This window comes from Arachis hypogaea, chromosome 8 (genome assembly GCF_003086295.3).
Source record: "Arachis hypogaea cultivar Tifrunner chromosome 8, arahy.Tifrunner.gnm2.J5K5, whole genome shotgun sequence".
Taxonomy (NCBI): domain Eukaryota; kingdom Viridiplantae; phylum Streptophyta; class Magnoliopsida; order Fabales; family Fabaceae; genus Arachis; species Arachis hypogaea.
Window position 1 is genome coordinate 17,203,890 of NC_092043.1, and position 20,016 is coordinate 17,223,905.

General features: G+C 31.3%; 1 protein-coding gene and 1 long non-coding RNA gene across 19 annotated transcripts; one reads left to right on the forward strand and one right to left on the reverse strand.

Moving 5' to 3' along the window:
• Positions 1-9,996: 9,996 nt before the first annotated feature.
• LOC112706386 (uncharacterized) lies at positions 9,997-14,577 on the forward strand. 17 transcript variants are annotated; one of them, XM_025757667.3, is made up of 11 exons: positions 9,997-12,065; positions 12,152-12,288; positions 12,386-12,445; positions 12,524-12,596; positions 12,676-12,752; positions 13,074-13,117; positions 13,211-13,252; positions 13,383-13,490; positions 13,645-13,749; positions 14,210-14,264; positions 14,373-14,577. In XM_025757667.3, the coding sequence occupies exons 5-11, from the start codon at positions 12,702-12,704 to the stop codon at positions 14,424-14,426; spliced, it is 459 nt and encodes a 152-aa protein (XP_025613452.1). In that variant the 5' UTR covers positions 9,997-12,065; positions 12,152-12,288; positions 12,386-12,445; positions 12,524-12,596; positions 12,676-12,701; the 3' UTR covers positions 14,427-14,577. The 17 variants fall into 17 exon arrangements, with proteins under 17 accessions (XP_025613452.1, XP_025613462.1, XP_072056894.1 ...); XM_025757677.3 differs by having other exon boundaries at positions 13,392-13,490; XM_025757672.3 differs by having other exon boundaries at positions 10,007-12,065; positions 12,370-12,445; positions 12,505-12,596.
• Positions 14,578-15,577: 1,000 nt separating this feature from the next.
• LOC112706388 (uncharacterized) lies at positions 15,578-17,000 on the reverse strand. 2 transcript variants are annotated; one of them, XR_011864614.1, is made up of 4 exons: positions 16,492-16,966; positions 16,148-16,249; positions 15,998-16,041; positions 15,578-15,880 (listed from the first exon to the last, which is right to left on the reverse strand). It is a non-coding gene; the product is annotated as an uncharacterized lncRNA (long non-coding RNA). The 2 variants fall into 2 exon arrangements; XR_011864613.1 differs by lacking the exon at positions 16,148-16,249 and having other exon boundaries at positions 16,492-17,000.
• Positions 17,001-20,016: the final 3,016 nt, after the last annotated feature.

The following is a 20,016-nucleotide window of genomic DNA, read 5'->3' on the forward strand; positions in this document are numbered from 1 at the left end:
AGATTAGTTGAATTCTAGTGGATTTTGGGATAATGGTGAATTTAGAGTGAGTGATTAATGGCCATTGCAAAGTTGGTTAGGAAAGTGAAATACCCATATGAGTTAATTATGAATTATCCTTGTTAAAAGGAATGATCAAAGTGGAGTGAAGAGGTATAGGATGTTTGGACTTGGGATCATTATTGGAGTGCTTTGGTGGTTTAGGCTTGAGTCTTTATCCCCTTTTCTTGATATAATGCAATTAAATTCTAATTGAGTTTGATATGTTATTGTATCAAAGAACTGAATTCTAGTACTCCAATTGAAGTTTGAACTTTAGTTGAGTAATTAGATTTGACCTTTGCTTGGTACAGTCCTCATATTTTAAACATATTATCGAATTTCTCAAGGGAAGGAATCAAACTTTTACCATTTTAACGCCATTGGCACATCAAGCTATTTCCCTGTCCTGATTATCTATTTTGTTTACTATATAACATACATGATATGCAAATTTGGTGCAGGTCATTCTACCTTTAAGGGGTAACATTCTGAAAATTGAAAGGAGGGATGAAGCTACAATGTACAAAATGAAGTAATTCAAAATATAATTCTTGGTCTTGGCCTTAAAGTAAAAGTGAAAATTTTTTCTGTTTTATTCCTTCATTATTGAATTTGGACAACTTGTGAGCCAAAGTATTTTAATCTTATATCAAATTTTTGCCATTTCAGATGAGTATGACTCCGAGAATGCATAAAGACCAAGTTTGAAAAAAACAAATAATAAAGTTGTGAGGACGAAGTGCTAATATCTGTTGAAAGCTCTTGGGATATCATAGACTTTGATAGTTGTATTTTTTGTTTTTATCTTATTTGGTAATGTATTTGTATAATGAAGCATGACAACTAATAGCATAAGAGTTATATTGGTATAGTTTTATACAATACACAATTATTTGTTGGGACTTTCAATTGTAATAAAATTATATGAATTGAAAATTCAATGGAAAGTGTTTTTTTATTATATTATTTTGGTTTATTGTTTCTTTTTAGCTAATAGTATTTGGAGTATTGTACATTTAGTTTTGTTTGCTTTGCCCAAATATATAAGTGCAGAATTTAAAGACCAAATTATTAAAATCAACATGCATGTGCCCTGAGTCTTACACTAATTTTTTATTTTGCACAATTGTAGAAGTGCACGATTTTATAATTTAAGGTAATAATTACATAAATCAATAAAGAAAATGCAGAATTTGATTGCAAATATGCAAAAGTGTATAATTTTAAGGGCAAAACTACGCAATACAATTAAAATTCAGCTAATGCATAACTTAAGTGTAGAAAAGTAACACAAAAAATGCAAATTTTGATCACATTTCTATAAAATTGTAGAATTTTAGGTACAAAATTACACAATTCAACTAAAATTAAATTGATACTTAACTTAGGTGTATAATAATATAAAATCAACACACATAATGCAGAATTTAATTGTAATTCTACAGAATTGCACAATTTTAAGGGGAGGATTTTATAGTAGAATTAAAATACACCTGATGCATAACTTTGGTGCATAAATTAGAAAATCAACAAAGATAATTGTATAATACAACTAGAATTCAATTCATGCAAAATTTAGGTGCAATATAGCTAGTGTACTTCAATAATATAACATAAGAAATATCAATAAACTACTGAGAAGTCTAGAATTAGTTTATTACAAAGTGAGTGAATATTTCATAACAATTACTTAAACCCTTGTAAATTTTAGGAAAGTACCTTAGTAAGTTTAGCAATAGACCCTAATAACTTAACAACTAAGACCACCAACAATAGCTAAAAGTTCGCCATTATATCTCATATGAATGTCGCCTTTTCCTCATCCAAACTCCAAAAGGTTGCCTTCAATTCTGGATTCTGCAAAAATTTTTGTGCAACTTACATGATATCTATTGTGTCAAAGCCAATGCTCTTCAATATTGGCCCAAATTCACTTGGTCATTTACCCTAGACATTGTATTGGTTAGTACTTGCACATGCTTTTCTTGATCCTTTACTGTAACCTTAAAAGTTTCAGCCAAGTTTGATAGAATTGCAACACCATGGATTTTTTTAGTTGCAGATTGGCATCCTTGATTTCTCTTACTTGATGAGCAAAAGACGTCAAGAAGGTGCTGGGTAATTTGCTCTCTACAGCAGTTAAATCCTCCATGTCAACATCTTCGTCCCCTAATCCCAAGCCACCAATTTTGGTCACAGCAAATATTAGAACCCGGAGTAACATCTTCTTCAGCATATTTTCCACTGCATGCTTCAAGACCTGTAACTCTATCATTGCCAAAAATGTTCCCAAGACGTTCAAACAAGAGAAATGACTTGCCTAGAGTGTAGAGTGTCATATTGTGACCCTATATCATAAAACAAAGTCAATCCCTTAATAAATGCATGCCCATATAATTTCACATGAAAATTAAAAATTTGCAAGAGAGGTGATTAAAAGTGCAAAAAAATCAGACATTTTTCCAACCTTCCAATACTTGCTTATTATGTACTTTAACACACATCTTTTCAGAATTCCACCCAAAGCCACTACGACCCAACATCTCAGCCACATACATATATTTTGCTTTTAGTTGCTTGAGTTTATTTTGATGTGCTTTATAGTGAGGCTACATCCAAAAAACTTCTCATTCATCTTGCTGCCAGCTTTTGAAATGCCCATGGTTTAAATTAACCAGCATATGCCCTCTTGCCTTCAACAATCAATTCCTCCATGAAGAACACAAATTATTCAGTTTCTTGTTCAGTCCACTGACATGGTATGGAGGCCATTGATGTTGGATAATATATTTGCACAATAAGAAAAAAAGAGCACCAAGGCAACAGAATTATTATTAGAATTATAGTTCAATTACAACAGAATTATTATCAAAATTACATAAGACTTACTATAATAGTTACAACACAATTACTATCAAGTTACTAGCAGAATTATAGTAGAGTAATACTTACTAGTAGATTTACAACATGGTAATACTACACTCGAATAATAATTACGGCAGAATTAAAATAACTACTAGCAGAATATCAACATAATTCAACGATTTCAATAAAATTCTAGCATTTTAACATAATTTAAAACAATCAAACCCTACAAGAATACAACTAATTGTATCTTTCATTAGAATACAACTAATTAACCCAAGCTAGCAAATACATTACGCCTTAAAGAAAAAAACTCAAATAATTTCAAGTACAATATTTGTAGTCCAAGACAATTGCATACATAATAAAACTAGTAAAGATAAAAATTCTACGTGTCACATTCTCCTCTCTATATTTTCCAAATTTTGGTTGTTAGATCCTCATGCCATTGAGTCCACTCATTGCTACTTTCTACAACATCAATTGTCTCGGCTTCATCAACTATAGTATCATCTCCTACGGGTATATGTTCTGGTTAAAGAGTTGCATCTTCTTTGGGATCAACATCCCTGTTCATACGAATAAAATTTTGTAACAAACAATAAGCAATAATAATGTGGTTTTGAATCATAATCAGATAGAACGAGGGACTTTGTAAAATTGGACATCTCTTCTTAACCTAAAGCATCGCTCAATCACATTCCTAGCAGAAGAGTGCTTCTTATTAAATAATTCTAGACGATTTTGTGGTGCAAAGTGACCTTGAGCCCACTCATTCACATGATAGCGGGCATTTCTATAAGATGATAAAAAATCATCTACCATTGTTATAGTCGACATCCACTAAATAATATCCTAAAATAGAAGGATGGAAATATAAGAAATATATTATGATTTCTTAATAAATAGCTAATACTCTTAGCAAAAGATTAATTTAGACATACCAACAGGTATTTTCAAGCCATGACATCGAGTAATTGTATTCATAAGTATCCTTGAATTAGATGCCGATTCTTTCCAATCGCTAAGGACATATACGAAATTCATGTTCCGATTGCAAACTCCAAAGATATTGGTGGATATTTTAGATTTTCATGTCGATATCTAGATTTATCACTCTTGGGACTGTGACATCTATGTAAGTGCCATCTAATAATGCTCCTAGACAATCCTATCAAATGTAAAAAAAAAAATAGCTATAACATATGGAGTAAACTTAACTAATAAAAATTTAAGCTATATGCAAAACTTCACCTTAAACCATTTTCATGCGGAATCTACACAATCTTTTAATACAGGGTCTGTCTTTGCAAATAAGATACTTTGGACACGCAAAAATGAATATAATACCTTGTAAAAATGCCTACTAACAATTTCACCAAACCTACAGAACCTAACTTGTACGCTACGATTTTTTATATCATGAGCTAATATGATCAAGAAAGTAGTTATTTGCTCGCCTATGCCACATGACCATCTTCATGTAACCCATCCTGAACTTGTAGCAATTCACACAAATTCGCAAATGTATTCAAACTCATTCTTAACTCCCACATACAATTTCTATCTCCACCCACCTCAATGATATCATCTAATGCATCTCATTGTAATGGCAATGTATTCACTCTTTGACCAATCGAAGAATGAATTCACCTTTTATTCCTAATATGCATATATAAAGTAAATAAAAAACATCGTGTCAAATTACACTCTTATGATCCAGTAATATCCAACATATAACTTAATTTGTTCAGAACGATTTATCATTACTTCCTAAGAGACAATAAAAAGTAAAAGCATAAAAACAAATAAATAATAAATATCCAATACCACAACACTCAGATATGCTCTAAGAAAGTGTTATTATTTTTTCTTTGTTACTTCAATTAAACCAAGAACAGGGGATACACTTGTTACATATATCACATATTCAATCTAATAGTTTTTTATACATAAATGAAGAGCTCCTAATTTAAATCAGTTTATACTTTTTGTTTACAATTGTGTATACATAAATTAAAAAAGGCATTAAAAGCAAAAGCATACTAACAAATTCCAAAATTAAGTAACCAACCAACTGTCTCAAATGCCATGAACAAAACAAACACAGAAATTATTAAAATCTAATTAAATACATATCAATAAAAATGTCACTTGAAAAATAATTAAGATTTTAGTATATAATATTGTCAAGTAAAAAAAGGAAAAAATATTGTAGTTTAACATGTCAGTTTCTACATCCAATTATCATCCAGTTAAAATATTGTTGCCTTGAGCTTTTAAAGGATAATTAAAGTGAAACACTAAAACATCTATATTTCATTAATAATGGAAGACATGGTAGTAATAAGGAGGTGCATCTATAAATATATATTTCAAATATATGCATGTGATTGTTCCATAGAGATAAAAATATAGAAGAGAAAAATCAAATTGTCTTCCAAAGCTCAAACTAAATCCTACTAAAAATATAATAATTTCAGATATTGAAAATTATATGTTTGTTGTATTTACACACCTAGAACAAAGAGAAAAAGATTATCCAACACGTATGTGCTCAAAAGAAAAAAAGATTGTCCAATACTATATACAAATGCGTAATACAAAAAAAGAGAGGGATAAAATTATTTGAAACCTTGAGTTGAGTTTTCTAGCACAGAGGAAGGATAAAGATTGTCACAAAATAATAAGAAGCTCCACAAAAACAACTGGCACACTAAGATGGAGAAGCCATAAGGCTGCACAAATAGAGGATAAGAGTTTTAACTAGTTAGTCGCAAAAAAAACAATTAAAATTTGTGTCCATTACTACAAATCCATGTCTCATCAATTTATTGAAATATGAAATACGTGTATATTGTGTATATCTGTGTGTAAGTGTATCTCTAATTTTTGTGTCTTACAAACCAAACAAGGAACACGCTCTACCGTGTCTATGTCTTAACTTGACATACACATGAAACAAACGGAGTCTAAGAGAAGTGTATGAAGATTTCTCATACTCTTATTACCACAATCGTTATCTCTATTATTTTGTGTTTTGTAATTAACAACTAAAATTGAGAAAATATATAAACAATAAAAATTGGGCCAATATTCAACACTATATAGTTGGAATGTAGATTGATATTATTGTAATGAAAGAAGTATATGTTGAGTATCACACTTAATAGGACATAATAACACAACAATAATTTTATAAACAAAAAAATGATTTGAACAGGAATTTAAACAATGTAAAAATAATATATAACAAAATGATAAAAATACAATTTCTCAAAAGATATAAAAATTTTTTATAATACTCTCTTATATATATTATAAAAATAATGCTCATATAAAGAAATTATAATATTACAAAACATGACATACAAATGAAGTCATGGACACTCTAATTTATAGATACTTTATGATGGTGAAAATAAATTTTCTACTTCCATTTAGTGATGTTGGCAAGTTTATTTTCAATTTATCATAATAACCTGTCGGCCAATTAGAATGGGCAAATTGTTTTTGACTAAGTCAAAAACAAAGTACAACTTCTCTTTGTTATACCATATATGTTCATATAATGTCATCACATATCAATTTTTATCTTCAAGCTCAATATTTGCTAGCACATCCTAATTCTGCATGCCATTCGTCTTTTTTTCTTTTGACTCAAGTCAACATATGCAACTCATTATTTATTTGGATTTTGTTTCTTCAAATTGAATAAGTTGGTAGCTAATAAATTTTACAAAGTTCCAACATTATTCACACTTCAAATTTTTTCAAATAAAAATCTTTTCGCATTTATGAATTTGCAAACTCATCTTCAAACTAAAAGAACAATTTTGTTTCTTATTTCACAATCTTCAACTTAAAATTATTCTTTTGGTGTATTCGTACTGCTTATATTTTTAAAGGCAAAGAGACGATCTGCACTAATCAAATTTATCTGTATTGATTGGTTTTGTCATGATATCTGCAAAGTTGTTGTGTAGATTTTTACATATCCATTTTACCTTCCTCCACTAGTTTACAAACAAAATGATATTAAACACCTATGTGCTTCATTCTTTAGTGAAAGGCTAGATTCCTTGCGATGTGCAAGGTACTCTGACTATCACAAAATATTCAAGTCTTACACTGATTGTGCCTTAGCTCTTCCATTAATCTTTGCGACCAATTTGCTTCCCTACAAAATTGTGTAGCTGTCATATATTCAGCTTCTGTAGTTGATAATACTACAACAACTTGTAATATTAATAACCAACTTACTGATCCTCCTGCAAGTGTGAACACATAACCTGTAGTGAATTTTCTCTTGTCAAGATCACCTAGAAAATCCAAGTCAATATATCTTTTGATAGTAAATTCAGTTCTTCCAAAACATAAAGCAACATTAAAGGTTCCTTTGATATATCTCAAGATCCTCTTCTGTGTGTAGAGACTTTCAAGCATTGCAAACTACTTATCTCCATTGATGGCACCTACTTGTATGGTAAATATAGAGGTACTCTACTTATGGCTATCGCCCAAGATAACAATTCAAACATGTTGCCTATAGCATTTTTTGTGGTCGAGGGAGAGACGAAGGAAGCACGGTTATTTATTCTGTCTCATCTCAGGTAGCAACTCATGCCTCAGCTAAGCCTGTTGGTGATTTCTGACAGGCATAAGTCCATTGATGTTGCGCTGAATGCCGATGATAGTGGTTGGAAACCTCTGCATGCCTTTTCAAGCCTTTTGTACAAGACTTATTGTAGCCAACTTCATGACACACTATAAGAACAAGGACTTGAAGAAAGTTTTCGTGAACACAGCATATTAGAAGTCACATAGAGAGTTTGTTCGCTACTTTGGCAGATTGAGGGTAGAAAATGTGGCAATCACAAATTGACTAGAAAAAATGCCACATGAATTGACACAGTATGCTGATGAAGGTCGCATATTTCGCCACATGAAAACAAATATATCAAAGTGCATCAATGTTGTGATGAAGGCTACTCGTAATTTGCCAATAATCGTCATCATACTTCTGAATGGGTGAGCTTTTCGCAAGGAAGGGCATAAAGCTCAAGCACAGCTTCAAGTAGGTGCTGAATTCTCACAGACACATATGAAAGCTACTGAGTTAAACTTAAAGCATGTGAACACCGTGAATGTTTACTAGTTTGATCGTTCGATATCAACATTCACTATTGAGGAGTTAGCAGCAGTGCCAGGATATAGGCAGCAGAATTGTTAAGTATTGCTTGATAAAGGTAAATGTGATTGCGGATACTTTCTAACCTTTCACCTTCCCTGTCATCATGTTCTAGCAGCATGCTCACATGTAACTATGCAAGACTTGTCTAGAAGGTTCATGTGCATGCATCTCGTGTATCGCATGGGAACCGTATTCAAGGTTTACAGAATGGAGTTTAGGCCGATTAGACATGAGGATGATTGGCCAACATATGATAGTCCCCGTATTCGACCCAATTCTTGACTGATGAGAGTCAAGAAAGGTCATCTCGTTTCCACTAGGATTTGTAACAACACGGATAAGTTGAAAAAGACTCCTGAAAAGAAGTGTGAATTGTGTCATTATGTAGGCCATACGCGGAGGACATGCACCGCATTAGATGGGGGAGCCTCCATTAGGTGGACGTTAGATATAAATTTTTCTTATGGTTGTGTTATTTTGTTAGTATTTATTTTTATAATTGTCAAACATGAATGAATTCTTCGAGTTATTTGAATTAAAAGTGTTTCATTATAATGACAGCAATGTTATTATATTGAATTCTATCTAAGGGGTAACAATATATATAAAATAACAAGCATAAGAAGAAGAAGAAGATACAAATGTGTTCATATTCATATGATTGTTCATACATCAAAACAAGCATATAAAATGAGAACCATAAGAACATATACTACTGTCCATGTCCGCAGCCACGTTAACCACCTCATGTGGTACGTGTAGGACGTGGTAGCTCCAGATAGCCACCCGTCCTATAGAGAGGTGGATGTATCTTCCTATGTCCTCTACTAATCGATGGATCTACTGGTGGGATATTGTCGAATGTACCATTGACGTATAAACTTATACGGCCCTGAGATACCCATGTGCTTCGAAAGATGAAGAAGTGGATGGACCATCCATGTGACATGGAGAATAAGTTGAAGATGGTGGAAAGGCATGCATTTGTGCAAATAGCTGTGTAACCCCAGACATAACTCCCTATAAGCCCATGCATCAGTGGTCGGGTCGAAAAAAATGAGAATTTAATTTGATATAAACCTAGGTTGTGTCAAAATCTTGTGTCTGGAGCTTTGGGGTAAAAGGATCAAAAGGAATCTCCTATTGATGACTGGGGCTTGCCTCTAATGCCTGCCCCTGACGACTAGGCCCCCGAATCTGATGACTGTGGTGGCTCTAGTGTCAGATAATCCACGGGAATGGTGTCTCTACTATCTGTCGCGGCATTCTCCACTATCAATGACTTAATAGTTGTATGCTCTTCTACTCTTTACAGACTAATTGGATCTCTGGCCTACGAGCTATACTAACCCTACGCCTAGGAAGCGCTCTGCCCCGTCTCCCTCCTCGTGGTCACACTTCAGGGAGTTTGCCATCCTTCGACTGATGCAACTGTGGAGCATGTGAGTGATTAACTGGTAGATCATCAGGAATGTGTCCAACTATGACATTTAGTTGATCACTCAATCCAATACTTAACACTAATTTTTAAATACTTAACTCTAATATTTAACATTAGTTTTTAGAAAATATCTATTCTAAACTTAAAAAGATATTAAATAAATTACATAATAAAAAAATAACTTAAAAACAAAAGATAGTTAAAAAAACTTACTTAAGATGAGAAAAAAAAGATGTTTACTAAGGTACGATGATAAATTCATACGTACCGATATATTTAATATATGGACAAATAATAATTAGCCACGTGGAGTTTATTTTCCACATCAGCATTTGATTTTTCATTTTTAAATATATAATATATCATCACTTTTACTAAAACACCCCTTTAATTAAATAAAAAAATATTTATTTATTTAATTTTATAAAAAGACTTAAGTATCCTTCTTTTATTTGATTAGACAAAAATACCCTTTGAATATCCCTATCTTAACAGCTTCTCCCCAAATAAAAAAAAGAAAGTTGAAATAGAAACCCTAGCTTCTCCACCACCGCCGCAAGGACTGCCGCCGTCCGTCGCTCTCAGGCACTACCATCGTCGTCTGGTCGTCCGTGCTTCTTCCTCCTTCAAGAATCGCAGCTTCTTCTTCCTCGACCTCGTCGTGTCAGTTCCTGGTATTCATCTACTCTATCGCGCTCCTGCCGCCGTCCGTCGGGCGCTCAGTCACCATCGTCTTCGTCTGGTCGTTGCAGATTCTTCCAACCCACCACCGTCTTCTGAGTTGTGTTCGTCGCCTGGCCTCTGTCTCCGTCACGATTCTGCCCCCCTTTTTTCAGACTGCTTAGAAGAAAAACCCATCTCCATTCCAGTTTCCTTCCTTCGAGTCCAGAGAGCAGAAGCTCAACCAAGAAAAAAACCTTAGACTTCGACAGTCAGTTCACTGCTAACTTCTTCTGCGTTTTTTATTTATGCCATTTTCAATGATTATTTGATTACTGAATATTTGAATGTTTTGTGTTTTAATTTTTTATTGAAGGATTACTTGATTACTAATGAGCTCTAGTTCTGTTGTGTTGCTATTTTTATGTGTTGTGATATTTTTTTGAATGAGCTTCTACTGTGGTGCTGTTTTGTGTGTTGCTGTGTTGCTTTTTTATGTGTTCTTTATTTTTTATTGACATGCATCTGAGTGATATCACCACTGTAACTTAACTACTAAGTATTGTAGTACTTGATTTTAGTTATGATTTTTAAATTTCTTGATTCTTGGTTGGCATATTTTCTGCAGTTCTCTAATATTCTCTTGGTTGCTATTCTTGATTCTTGATTATTGTTATGATTTTTTAATGCTTCTATTTTTTCCTATTCTGTATTTGACTTGATTCTGTTCTTTGATTTTTGAATCTTGATTCTTGATTTTTCACTGCATCTATTATGTTTCACCATAGCACGCTATTTGATGTTATTTCATATACGAGTGTTTCATTTATATCATAATTAGTAATACACTCTAAATCTTTGAAGTTTGGCTAATTATAATTCATAGAGCATGTTACAAATCATTTTTATAAAACTCATAAGAAAATTGAAAAGCTGCATGCCTATCGAAAGTTGAAACCAAATTAATAGTATTGTTTTAACTCTTTCCTAGTAGTCAATAGCAGAAATAGGCATTTGGTTTAAATATGCATGTAATGTTACAAAGAATTTGATCCTTGTTACTTATTTAGCTTAAATTTGTATTGTTTTTACCTTCTTAACTAAACAGATTTTTGTCTCTCTTAATGACTTTTAGTTTATCACTGTAAAATTGATGAGCAAACCAGGGAGTTTTAAGGAACTAAGACGGCGATGAAAGAAGGAAATACTTGCTATTTAATTCTTTGTTGATTGTCATTATCAATCTTATATTTGGTTTAATATTTCTTCAATGTCATTATCATATGTTCTCTTAGGTTTTGAGTGGATGTGATTTTGGGTTTTACTTATTTGTTATCTCTCTGCTTTGGTCTTTAGATTTCAATGGATATGCTTATATTCAGTTGCATAGAAAGATAATATGTTGTTGCTTACCAACTTTTATTGATGGCAGAAACTAGGAGAGCTTATTTATTTATTTGTTTATTCATTTAATTTTTGTTCCTTTGCTCATTTTGTTTTCATTCATTTAAGTTTAAATTTCGAAGGAGCTAATGAAGGTTTCCCAAATATACTCCATTTTGGTCAAATTTGGATCTCTTTTGGTTTGAATCTAGTTAGGCCACTTTCGGCATCTCATTACCGATTTAGCACACAACTGGAACTAACTTTTACTATGCAGTATTGTATACCCTTAACATAAGTGTTCGAAAATTCTCTGGGTTTATTCATTTATTTTTAGCTCAACTTTTTCTTTAATAAACCGGATATTCTGGTCCTGGTTGTTATTATTTTGGCTAACGTTGATTGAAGAAAATAGATGAGGCACATGATTTATCTGATTCATTCATCAGCATGTATGACTCAAAAATTACTTTATCACAGGTATGCTCGTCAATTTTATGTAGCATATACATTGAACAAGTCATATTTACTTCTGAATTTAACTGTTCTGTTCCCTATTTGTACAGCTGGAGAATGTGCATTGCCATGTAGAACGGTACTTTGTGAGATTCCACAGTCTTTTGGGACAAGCCAACCGGAGGGCATTATGATAAAAGGGGAGGAAAGGTGAACCAGAGGGCATTATGGTAAAAAGGGAGGAAAGGTGAGGGGAGAAGATTATGTATGATAATAAACTATTGATATGTTTCTTTTCATGGAGTTTTGCTTTGATGCATTACTTTAGTGTTTGTGAAATTCAGGGCATGGATTGGATCTATGTGTAGTTTGAACTAGCCCTGCTTGAGCATTTCCTTTGGATGGTAAATGACTGGTTTTGTTTATCAGTTTATAAGAGTTTATCAATTAAAAATATTATCAGTTGGCATCACTTTTGGCAGTCCGGCAATACTTCGCTATAAGGATCAATTTAAAGAAGCTATCTTCTTGGCTTTTGACTCAACATCCTGGAAGGTTTTATTCTCTCTCAACCTTGTTGATAATGGTCTACTAGTACATATCTGACCTTGGTTATTCTTATTCTCAATGACAGGTTAATGGGGCTGTTGATCATCTTCTATGATCCCTTCTTGGAAGTCAGGTTCATTATTATCCAATAGATCAGTACAGGTATGTATATAGCTGGTTGTGTGAGTTTTGTTGTATTTTATTAGGGTGTGTTTGCAAATTCTAGGGGAAGAAAAGTGCATGTTTGGTTGGCATTTCTGTTTCTATTTTCAGTTTTCATTTTCAATCTTCTTTATTTTTAAGATTTGTGAAGGAAAAAGTGAAATCAGAAAACAGGATTTTAGGGCCTATTTGGTTGCAATTTCAATTCTATTTTCATTTTCTGTTACATTTTGACTACGGTGATGATCAAGAATTTTCTTTAAATTGTCTTTCTGGGTGGTTATTAGTTTCATGTTTCTTATGTGCTTCATTTGATTCCAGGATCTGAAGTCATTCTCTTCATTTATCATGGCTATTCTCTTAAGGTATTTCCATTTTCATTGTTTCCCATTGTAGTTAGAAATTGTTGTGCTCTGGGTAATTTGAGAGACTAATATGTTGCTGGTTTCTCCTTGAAGTTCTCATCATGAATCCTTGAAAGCTCAGAAAGCAATTAAGGGGTAGACTTATCCCCTTCAGATGATTGTTGACTTGTATTGTAGTTTTATTGTCTTGATATAATTTAATAGTTCATGATTTTCAATAGCTTTTTGTAAAGTACAACATCCAATTTTATGGAGTATCTAAAAGCTTTTTTAGGATATCAGACAAAGACAACCATACTTGTGGACTGGGATTTTCAGATTTGGTTTCTCAGATTGGCTCTATGAGTTTTGATTCCACTGGCTTGCATTGGCGGTAAATGGCAACTCATTTGGCCTTCTTTCTTTTTATATTTGACTAAAATCCTGAGTGAAACAGCTGGTTTGTATTGCTTGTTATATACTTTTGAATCCTCCTTTGTGCTATCTTTTGTGCATTGTGTTTACTATTTATGCTTTTGCTCGTATAGGCCACTTTTTGAAGAATTTGAAAAGTCAACTTTCTCAGACAAGGATACTTGCAATTTCGGCTTTGAATACACTCTTAAAGAAATCACCGTACAAGCTGTCACCTGGTGAGAAATCTGCTGTACTCGAGGACTTGCAAGGCAATACCAAGTCATCCCTTGAAGAAGCTTTAACTCACACCTTTAATGGCTGATATGGCTAGAACAATTTTGAGAGATTTTGACAAACACCAAAAAAAGTGTGTTGCATGTCAGTAGATTTTCTTTTTCTTTTTTCCCAACCTTGTTTTTGTTTTAGTCTATTCTTTACAGTTCATTTTTGGTGCTTGACCCTGGTGCCATTTAATTCTCTGGGCCAGTCCTTTGTACTTTTAGGTAACAAATAATGGAAAAAAATTTCCTTATTTGTATGCTACCATTTGTTAAAGTTACTATGAATTCTTTTGTTTCGGTACTCATTTTCTGTTTGAATCTAATAAAACACTAGGAATTTTAGTACAACATATTAACTAACTACTGAACTTCATTCAAAATTGATTTTGATAAGTTCTTTTGTCTCTGGAAACAGGCCAACGATGATACTATGTGGGATCGATAACATCAGAGATCTCTTTGGTCCCAAGGTATTGTTAAGTTATACCAAATATATGGTCCCGTGCAACAACTTTTTTCTTGATAAGTTTTACAAGTGATATTGTCACAAAACCATATATGCTTCATGTTTGATGCAGGTGGATCTTGGCCTCATAAAGAAAAATTCAATTTGTCGTCTTGGAATTAACTAGAACAATTCATTTTTCCATTGAATTTCTTGTCATTTGTTGAAAGAAAGTGAAAGAAGTTTTGTGGTCAAATATTAACTGTAAGAATAGTTAGATCTCTTACGAAGAATTCTGGTGTTGGAAAGTTATGGCATTAGCATTTTTTTATTCTTCAGCTATGTTTTGTTACTATTATTTTCATATAAAACACTGAATTTTTAGCATCAATGGCCTTGTTACGACGTTTTTACTCATTGATAAAGCTTACATAGACTTCACTTATGCAATTTATAAATTTCATTGTGGATATTAATGTACAAGGATTCAAATCAACGAATGTTACAAGCAATTGTTAAGTTGTAATCATGATTGCATTCTCTGAAAATGAACAAAGTATATACATGAAAGAAGAAAGAAAACAACAATTGAGTGGTGCAACATGCACATTTCAAAGTATATCAAGAGCATGTACCTCGAAGCAGTGTTGAGTTTAATTCTTTATATATACAAGCAAGACAGTGACTGATAGATTACAAGCTTCATTTTGTTAGCATATCAACTGTTGAACAGAAAAATTATGATCTTATTGCAATTACTTGCAAGTGAAATTACTATATTAATCTGATTCACAACAATGACACCATTTTGCTTTTCATATAGTCATCAATTTTGTTAGCATATCAACCGTTGACTCCCTAACATTAACTCTAGTGTTGGATTACAAATGAATTTATATTCTAAGATAGGAACAGAGACAATGGGTTAAAAAAATAAAAAATCAATTACAAGTAGGAGGGGAAAAATGGTGGCTTGTTTCTATCCAAAACAAGCAACAAAAAATATGCATTATCTACCATAGCATTCATCCTCCTTCTGGCTCTCCATATCTCTCTATCTGTCTACCAAATTACTCTGATAACCACTGAAAATGAAAAACAACCCAATCCCCTTTGAAAAGTGACAAAGTTCAAGGGATATGAATGCAACTTTGACATTAGAAATATACAATATGCACCTTTCAAGAATGATCACCCACCGTTACAACTTTAAAAGGGGTTTTTAATGGCTCTCCATACATCTCATTGAAGAATGATCACCCACCGTTCATTGACATGATCAATCCAAGAACAGCCACAACATACTATTAAAAAAAAGGGACCGACTAGGTAGTAAAATGAAAAAATAAATACAATCATTGGATTCCTCCCAATTTAAAACACATATATGCTACTAGTTCACAATCATTGAACCACATAGTTTTAGCATTATGTAACAGATATTATTAACTAAAAGATGTTCTGCCCCTTAAACTTTAATAATAAAGAATAATATATTAGATAATTGTGTTCCTGAACTAGTTCTCATGTAAAGAATAATCACCTAAAAAATAGAAAAAAAAAAGGAAATGTCATAACATGCTTCCACTCTGATTGGTTCTCATGAGATTGATCTTGCTTGACTATGGTATCCTTCCAGTCCTGTTCAAGCAAACAAAAAATAAGCAGGCTTCCTGGATCCATTACTCTATGAGATCTGTTTATATATAATTGCAAAGGAGATGATAATTGAGATCTAGTAAAAGCAAATGTGCTTACCCTTCAGGGTGTACTCAAACATAAAGCATCATCCTGTTTGAGATCTTGTGAGACAATGGCAGAAAGTTCATCAGATAGCCATAATATTCATAAGTTGTTAGCTCTAATGCAAAGATCCCCTATGACTGTAACCCTGTAACCTTTACCTACCTAGCCCTTGTTTTTGTTCTAGACTCGCCCAGATATGAATGTGCAACAGAGCAAGCAGCAGGGATAAAAAATCTGAAGTTGCAAGCAGCAGGGATAAAAAATCTGAAGTTTGAAGCCGGAGATTCTCGCCCAGAAATAAGCATAGACCCGTAAATTTTAAAAGAAACTAGAATGAAATTTCATATGCAATATGGAATGCAATAGAAAACTCGACAGTGTTACGTAAGAAATGAGATAAAAAATTCTTTTAGTTTTGTACAAATGAAACTATGTGCAAATCAATCAATTGAATTTCATTCTTTACAAAGGGGAAAAATTCATGAACTATGACATAAATTACTGACCTCAACTCCAAGAGGTTTGATTTGACCAAGAGCTTTCGCTGCACTCAAATGGCAGCGACCGGCGACCCAGTTCTGGCAGCGACTGGCGACATGACGGCGAGAGCAGAGACGACGGCAAGCGGTGGCTCGATGGCAAGCTGCTCCAAGTCACGGACAGAGAAGCTAGCGAGGATGGGGACGACGTGCTGAGCTACCTGGGTTCCGGACAAAGGGAAGACGAAGAAGCGGAAGCGCTGAGACATGGGACGACTTGGGGCTAGGGTTTTGCATTTTGGTTTGGAACTTTTCTTGATTTGTTTGAGAAAGATGGGGCACGAATGATATTAGGAAAATTGGAGAAGATGAAGAACCATTAATTTTTAGTTTAATTGATATATTTTGCTTTGCTTTAGAGGAGGACAGATTAATTAGGAGAAGGAGAAGATGAACAAGGATTGATTTTTAATATGTTTAACCTAGAGGAATTGGACAGATTGAAGAATAATTTTGGTTCTTTGTTTTTTTAATATGTTTAACTCAGATGAAGAATATTTTTTTTTAATATGTTTTTATTTTATTATTTCAATTATTTGAATTTATAAAATTAGGATTAATTGAATTATAAAATTTGATTAAGTTAAAAAGGTATTTTTGTTTAATCAAATAAAGGAAGGATATTTAAGTTTTTTTATAAAATTAAATAAATAAATATTTTTTATTTTTATTTAATTAAAAAGATATTTTAATAAAAGTGGTGATATACTATATATTTAAAAAAAAAAAATCAAATGCTGATATGGAAAATAAATTCCATGTGGCTAATTATTATTTGTTCATATATTAAATATATCGGTACGTATTAATTTATCATCGTACCGTAACAAAAAAAATAGAGTAAAATTTTAACGTAACAATTAGGAGAAAAGAGAATTTTTTATTCAAGTGAAAAATGAAAAAAGAAAACCATGAGTTAATTAGTTTGACAAATTTACTAAATTCGTTAAACCAGTGGACGAATTTATTATTTTCATAAAATTTACAGTTCAACTGAGCAAATTTCCTCCTTGATTTACAAGTTTGCCTCTATATTGGACGAACTTGTTACCACCTCAAAAAAATTTTCAAAATATAAAATTAGAATAGTTTGTATGAAAAATAATATTATTTTTATTTTATTTTAAGAAAAAAAAAGCAATTTGGATTATGATGGTGATGGATATATATTCCACGCAGCACGACACTAAAGGGATTTTCCTAAGTCCAGTTTGAATAATCAACTTAACTAAATTTTTTTTGATAAAATAATTTAAATAATAAATAATTATGTTAAAAGTAATTTATAAATAAGTTATTTTGTGTTTGAATTTTTAACTCTAAAAGTGTTTATTTTATAGAAATGTGATAAAAAATAAAAGTATTATAAAAAAAATCATTTTTTTAATTTTTTTATAAATTTTTAAATAACTTCTTAAAAAATTATAATTTAATTTTAAAAATTACACCAAATATTAATATTACTATTTTTCATAAATAAAAAATTTAAAAAAATTACTTCTAAAATTTTTCAACAGCACCCCTAGTCAGGTAACTTTTTCTAAAATTCTAGTAATTAAAAATTAGATCATGACGGAATTTAGAATCAACCGTCTAATTTGTCGCCTACTTAGCCTCTGTTTTTCAAAACCCCTTGTGACAAGGGCCTTGTCTCCTTTGATCAGCTATATTTTTACTTTTGTTTGAACTTAAAGGGTCCCTCACCCCCACAAAAGAAATAGATATTTGGGCATCCTTGACCGCATTCCCGGATATTAACGATATCATTTAATTTTTTATTATATTCATTCACTGAACATATTAAAGAAGCAGTCAATTAAGAAATACAAGTGGCACCAAGTGGATAAATTGTAAGATTCATCCATTGCATAGAGGATAAGACCGGCCTTGTCAGCTTCACCATCCACGTTTCCTTCTGATTTGATTTCGGATAAACACTAATACTTTCTTAATAAAAAATAATAAAAAATTATCAAAATTTATTACATTTAATTATTATTTTTAATTATCAATCTATTTTTTAATTTAATAATAATCTAATAACATATTTTTAATTTATATTAATTTATTAAGAATTAATTATTGATTTTTTTTTGGTGACTAATTACTGATTAAAAATAATAAATTTTATTATTCTTCTAACTTTTTTTTTCTTTTCTTAATAAACATGCAGTTAGCGATAAAATTTCCTTATTATTATATCATTACTTATTCATTGTTATGTGTTCATAATCACTAACATAATTATTCGTTTGTCAATAGAAAAGGTCAAAAGGTTCTCTCAAAGGGAAAACCACAAAACATATGTTTGAGAAAATAAAAATAAAATAATATTAAAAATCAATTTTTTAAGATTAATATCAAATAATTTTTTATTTTAAACTTTAAATTATAAATTATTAATTTTAAATTTTAAATAATAAATAATTTTAAATTTTAAATTGACTATTTTTTTAAAATAAAAAAATTGTATATAATTCGATATAATAGTTAGTTGATATATTTTGTTTTAATATGATTTTTTAATTTAATTAATAAATCAGATTCTCATATTTGAAGAGCAATAAAATTTGTAAAGAAATATAACTGTACACAAATTAAAAGATCTAATTAGCACATATAAAAAAATTAAATACATCTAAAGGTAAAATTTGTATATTTAAAAAAAGACTAAATTTAAAATAAATAAATCTGAAATTAAATTTATATGTTTAAAAAAATTTAAAATAAAAAATAACAATTCTGAGGGTTAAATTTGTGAAAATTTTGGCTAATCAAGTATAGCTCAAATGACAATTTTTTCATATTCATATAAAAAATTACGAATTCGAGTCAATTTTTTCATATTCATATAAAAAATTACGAATTCGAGTCAAGTCTTTCTATATTTGGTAAAAAAAAAATTTGTGAAAATTTTGTCATAATAAAAAACACCAAATTTTAATAATGCTGGAAAACATAAAAAGCCAATATGAAAATTAAAAATTGTTTTAAATTCTCTAAATAAAAATTTTTAAAATTAAAAAAATTAATATTAACTAATTAAAAATGAATTCTTTATACTTTTCGTTAAAATACATATTTGCTATTTAAATTATCTATTTCCCATCAAAATTGTGATGCCCATAAAATTCATAATGAATGTCAAGTCCAATTGTCCACTCTAGATGTCAAAAATAAATTCTTATCCACTTCATAAATCAAGGTTGAGGCCAGAAACTTTGACAGATGCATGCATTCAGCATAACAGATTCAAAACATTGCAACCGCCGAATGTGTAAAGGACTGTATATAAATGAGTGATGGACCACCAAAAAATCCAAAATCAAATGAAGAATGGATATAAAAGTACAAATAAGAGGGTCCGGATGAAGCCAGAGAAGGAAGGAGTGTATATGAAGGATCGGAGCACGAGGACAAGCACCCATATTTTTTCAACCAAACACATAATAACGATTTATCACACAGTACTACTTGATACATAAATAAATA

Bases quoted from the DNA above. Each gene is read 5' to 3' on its own strand.
- LOC112706386 (XM_072200793.1), top strand. From the start codon at position 12,702: ATGATCCCTTCTTGGAAGTCAGGTTCATTATTATCCAATAGATCAGTA. The intron at 12,753-13,073 runs GTATGTATATAG...ATTTGATTCCAG, and splicing joins TATCCAATAGATCAGTACAG to GATCTGAAGTCATTCTCTTC. The intron at 13,118-13,210 runs GTATTTCCATTT...TTCTCCTTGAAG, and splicing joins ATCATGGCTATTCTCTTAAG to TTCTCATCATGAATCCTTGA.